This window comes from Anabrus simplex, chromosome 1 (genome assembly GCF_040414725.1).
Source record: "Anabrus simplex isolate iqAnaSimp1 chromosome 1, ASM4041472v1, whole genome shotgun sequence".
NCBI lineage: Eukaryota > Metazoa > Arthropoda > Insecta > Orthoptera > Tettigoniidae > Anabrus > Anabrus simplex.
The window spans coordinates 1,572,525,079-1,572,531,078 of NC_090265.1; the positions used below are offsets into that span (position 1 = coordinate 1,572,525,079).

General features: G+C 40.5%; 1 protein-coding gene across 1 annotated transcript in view; it reads left to right on the forward strand.

The window, feature by feature from the left end:
- The window catches only part of LOC136862547 (uncharacterized), a 277,882-nt gene extending 272,180 nt beyond the window's left edge, over window positions 1–5,702 (forward strand). The window contains exon 3 of the mRNA XM_067138890.2: window positions 5,470–5,702. Within this exon, the coding sequence (XP_066994991.2) occupies window positions 5,470–5,702 (233 nt within the window). The remainder of the gene's footprint in view (window positions 1–5,469) is intronic.
- The last annotated feature ends 298 nt before the right edge of the window (window positions 5,703–6,000 follow it).

Genomic DNA, 6,000 nt, shown 5'->3' on the forward strand with positions numbered 1-6,000 from the left:
CAGTAACGTGAAGTGCGATAAAGCTGCGAAGTGGAGACAGAATGAGGCAGACCACAGAGTTTATTGAACGGTTCAGTTCCTGGTCCGAAGTTGTGCGTAATTCTATTTCCCGGCTACCTATTGTTGTTCGTCTGAAACCGGGAGTGGCGTTGTGGCTGAAGATTCATGAAACCACTAACCTCTCTTATTACCTGGGCGACTGCCCTAAATGCAGATCAGTATTGATTGATTGATTGATATTTGTTCTGTTCAAAAGAGTAAAATGGCTCTTTAGTTAAAATACTTAACCCAAAGTGAAAAGACATGACAGCCTGTAAAACAGTCCAGTAATATCTCCCTTGTTATCCTCATATCGAAAAGGTGCACATGAGTTAAACATTTTTAGAAATTGATTTCCATTAAGACTGGTAGTTTTCCATTAAGGTTGGTCATGTATATTTTGTGGGAGGTTAAAATCACTGTTTCGACTTCCTACAAACCCCCAAACAAATCCAGGATTAGAAATAATATTGGCCCCAAACACCTACCCAAGGACAGATATAAAGTTTGGTAGAAATATATAGTTTCCTAGTTATAAGAACTCAAAAAAACGGACGAAAAGACAAATCGAATAAAAGCTAAAATATCCGCTCGAACATAGATTGAAATGTATGTCGGGTATTAAGACCGAAGGCTAGTCTGATCCTCTGCAGCTCCGCCAATAGCTGTCATAAATAGCCTAGGCATCACCGAAGAGGCGTATTAGGGAAATGAGGAGTGAGATAGTTTCCCGTTGCTTTCCTCACCAAGCCAGCCGTTGACATTACATATCAGTCTGCCATGCATTTTCACACCATTCATAACAGGGACTGGCTGCATAAGCAATGGTATTACTAGCATCATTCATACCTCAGTCACTTTCGTAGTGTCAAAGCCAAGGATGAGACTGAGACATGTCAATGAAAGTAACAAATTTGATATAGCTCATGTCAGAAAACATAGTGCACTGTAAACACTACGTCTCGCCAGCAAAGGCATATAGACTGAAAAACGGTCCGTTAATGATATCTCCCATATTAATCCTCGTATCGAATTGATGCACATGAGAAACAAGTTTTAGAAATTGGTTTCCATTAAGGCAGGTGTAAATTCCATTAAGCTTGGTTGTGTATATTTTATAGAAGTGCGAAAGCACGATTTCGGTTTCGTATAAACCCCAAGTCAGTTCATGGATTTAGAAACAATATTGACCCTAAATCCTACCCAAGGACAGGGTAGCCTGGTAGAAATATATCTAGTAGTCTTCAAGTTACAAGAGCTCAAACAGACAAACAAACACCAAAGCTAAAAAATATGCAGAAGGTCATTATACCTGAAACGGAAAACTGAATGAAAATTTCGCCAAAATAGTCAGTGTACAGACAAAGGGTCGTTACGATTTTATGTATATACAGATAAGGAATATGCATCACGTACAACACCTTTTGGGCTATGCCCACTGGACTTAGCCTGTAAAACTGCCCGTTAATGATATCTCCCTTATTAATCATTCTATCGAAAAAGTGTTCATTATAAAAAAGTTTCAGAAATGGATTTTCATCAAGATTGGTTGATTCCCATCCAGGTTGGTCTGGTATATTTTGTGGGAGAGAAAAATCACTGTTTCGGTTTCCTATAAACTCCCAGTCCACTGCGGGTATCTGAAATGCTATGGACCTTAAAAGCTACCTTTCGACAGGGGGATGCTAAATATGAAGTTTGGTTAAAATAATTCCAGTAGTTTTGCAGTTATAAGAATTAAGTTTAACGCGGACCCCTTTTTAGGCTAAGTCCGCTCCAACTTAGAGTGAAAAACGGTCCGTTAATGATATCTCTCTTATTAATCCTCGTATCGTAATGATACACATGAGAAAAAAGTTTTAGAAATTGATTTCCATTAAGGCAAGTAGATTTCCCTTAAGTCTGATTGTGTATATTTTGTGGAAGGGCAATATCACGGTTCCGCTTTCGTATAAAATCCCAGTCATTTCAGTGACGTAGACACAATATTGGCCCTAAAACCTACCCAAGGACAGGCGGATTCTAAATATGAAGTTTGATAGAAATATATCTAGTAGCTTTTAATTTATTAGAACTGAGACAAACAAAAAACAGACACCACACTAAAAAATTATACAGATAGTCATTAATACACCTAAAACTGATAACTGAATGAAACTTTCGCCAAAATAGTCAATATGCAGACACACGGTCGTTACGTTTTTATTTATGTTGTACCAGGAAAAGTTGATTTCAAGAGCATGAGGTCTTTCTGAGGGTGCCTAGTCTTTAGGAGAAGGTACAGAGAGAGAGAGAGAGAGAGAGAGAGAGAGAGAGAGAGAGAGAGGATTGCAAGGCGAATTAATAGATATTATATCTTTCTTTCCTTTATTCAATCTCTGGAAGGTCACCTTATCGGCGAATCATAGATATTTACTAGAAAATAAATACTAGTTTCAAGAACAGAATACCGAAAAATTAAGTTGATCAAGTAAAATTCAACTGAATAATGTCTTTCTCAATCATTTACGTCCACCATAACTTTCATGGCATAAATTAATGCTAAAGCATGTTGTAAGTAAATAAGAAATCCTAAAGTCTTTTCTATTGGCACTTGCGATTTCAGATTACGCTTTCTACATAAATTAAATAAAGAAAATTTGGTAATTACTTCTTGTGAACACATCAAACTCAAATATAAAACACTTGAAATTAAATCTGATCTTCTAGTATAAAGTTCTGAGTATTGTCCTATTTGTTTTGTAAGTTATTGTACACTTTACGTAAATATTCTAAACTGAGAGTTTATGATACACTTCCACTATGAACGAAGCACTCAATTGATATTTTAAAGTTCCTATAAATGAGAATATACAACATTACGAGAGCACACTGTTATTTGAAAATCTGTCTTTTCTTTAAGAGTTGTAAAGTATTCATTTTTCAAGTTTATAAAATATTAAGTAAGTGAGCTTTTAAAGTTCTTTGTCAGTAATGACACTGTTTATAAAAGTTGTGTTCAAAGTCAGAATTATATTTTGACTTGAAAAAAAAGCACTGATATCACCTGACATACGCCTTCTTGTTGTGCTCGAACAGTTGAATACTGCTCTGCAAGCAGTAATCTGGAACTCAGCTAACAGCAAACACCACGATTTTCCATAGTATCACGTCCCTAGAACTGTCCATCGTATTACCAAGTCCACGTTGATCTGCATCGAATCTCCGTCGATCTACGTCGTTCTCCGTCGTCTCGAGTCAGGATTTCCCATGTTACTAAAAGAGTGGCTTTAACACGAGAAAGTCCAACTGACTAGTTTGAAATGTGCACCATTTGATTTTGTACTGTTAGAACTGATTATCACTGTCTCATAAATAATCACCATTCACTGGATGAGAAATACGTCGGAGCACTGTCTATTATCGTAAATTACGATAATGATAAAATACACTTCCCTGCACAGTTCACCTCGACACTTACTGCACACTGTTCGTATTGTCAAGAATAACTTTCATTCGAAGCACAGTTTATCATGGCTCACTTTCACAGCAAAGAAATAAATAAATCTCTCTCTCTCTCGTAATGTTCCTTCTCGCTGTCACAGTTCTACAAGTATTCATGTATGAGTCCTACACTTCACAATATCACTGAATTACGAAGTTCCTTATACAGTCTATCCACACGGGTTGTTTCAAATGGTACAGTCTGTTATGACGATACGCGAACAGTTTTTCAGCACAAATTAAAATGTTTTAGGCTTTGATAATACCCAAAATAGTCAGCGTGTTGCAACCTACACTCATGATATTCTAAGTTGAAACAGTCCAAGACAATTACAATGTAAAGTAGCCGTGCTAGCTTCAAGTTTGTTATGGTTATTCACAGGAAAATTAAGATATTCGTCAAGTTCAAATATTGATGAAATATTACACGTCTTATGACTCCGATGTTGTACACACGTTAATTTGAATGTCAGACGAATGGAAAGTCCCACAATTTATAGGTTACTCACTGGTATTCACAGAAACTAAGTGTCAACTTGCAGTCGAAGTTATATAAGTATTGCGATGTTCCGGCGGAACGAACACTGAGTTCGACTCGTCGCGTGCAGCATGACATGCGAGCCAGCTGCGAAGAATGCGAACTGAATCGCTACGTTTTTTTTTTTTTTTTTCGGGGGGGCCCCCGAAGCCCGCTCCCCCCGCGTGACCAACGACTCAATCTACATGGCCTCCGACATGCTATTATTTCTAAGAAGAAGAAAGAGATAGCAGGGAAGAGTGGGAAGTGATACAAGGAGTATCTGCCTGTTTCCATGTCAAACACGCTACCAGGCGATATTGTATTAGGTATATGGTATTGAAGTTTGGTATTGAAGGGTCAGGGAAAAACCACATAGGCAGAAAGAAGAAAGAGCCTACATGTAAAACCTGACATCTTTTGATAGCACATGCAAGGATGTGGGCTGGAAAAAGACCAGAGGTTGTGTTAGTTAGGAACAGGTAACATGCACAAAACATAAACCAATTCCTCGCCATTCCATCGCCTGGGGATCAGTCCGTCTGGGCACTGCTGGGACTAGCGCGGTCCTTGCCGGCTGCGGAGCCATGCGTCAAGTACCACTAGGGTCTGTCGCACGACTCCACCTCCTTGGGGTACCTCGTACCCAGTCTCCGATCCCGGAGAATGAGGCCAAGCCCGCCGAAGCGGGGGCCTCCTGGAATGGGGTGGGTCATGGCGCCGGGCCTCCCTCCTCTCTGCCCGCGCCATGGCCCTGTAGACTGGGCAACTGCGGTGGGAGGCCGGGTGGCCCCCCTGAATCGCTACGGTCTGGTCCGCTGCTTATATTCCGTACCACCCAAGGTTGCTTGCCACGTCACTGGGGGGAGTGCGATTCCTTTCTTGCCTATATCTCTTGAATGCCGTGATGGATTTTATTGAATTTGACATATGTTTACGTTCAGAACATGAGCTACACGATGATGTATGTCTAATTTCCGTAACTTTATCAGCTAAAAAGTTAGAAATTTTCTTTCCAGTACATTTGAGAGAGAGGCGCACAACATGTGGCAGTGACGTCACCCGCAGGTTCATTGCTTGTGACGTGTCCAGCTCGCCACGAGGAGCTTCGTATCGCGCTCGTACAAGATGTCGGCATACGAACACATGTTATCGCCGTCCCTTTTCCAAATATTTCTGCAATTATAAAACAATGAATAGGGCTAGAACAGTTCCTGGTACAATATAGATTATGAATCAGTCCATAGACTGGTTTTCACCCTCTTACATGGGTGATTTTGGCGTACGGCTAACATCACCGACGTTGCTTTATTCCGGTCTGAAGAAGTGTATATAGGTAATGAAAATCACTGCTTCTGTTTTATTTCGGTGTAGTTACTGTTCACTGTGTGCGACAAAAGAGATTATCACATATGTTGGTTTGGTTGCAGGTCCCCAAGGCGGCGGCAGTCAAGCCTTGCCGCCTCCTACAAAGCCTAACCGCAAGGAGAAGAAAGGCGGCAAGAAAAAGCGCAACAAGAAGGAGAAAGAGCCGGAGCAGAGCGACGGAAAGATGGCTACGGGCGGAGAGGTGACGCTTCGAGACGTCACCCACCCGCAGCTCAACGAGTCCCTCAAGGCGCACAACTCCGTCACCTTCAAACTTGTCAGGACCGGTGAGTAAGATATTGCAGCCGTCAGTAATGCATAATTGTTAGTTTTACCACTAATGTGTTGACAACTCCAGTGATGTCTCGTTAGAAGTTCTTTTGAGATTCTACAAATTATTGCAGTATGAGCTAATTTAATTTCTGCGAGATTTCAATTTTTTTCGAGTCCTATAGATCTACTAACATTCTTAGAACTCCTTCGTATAACTACGAGTTCATCTTTCGTCAATTTACTCTGGGGCCATGGACGTGGTCTAGAACACACTAGGGCCGTGCACTGAGCGAGTCTGAGCTCATTCCTTCAGATTTTTA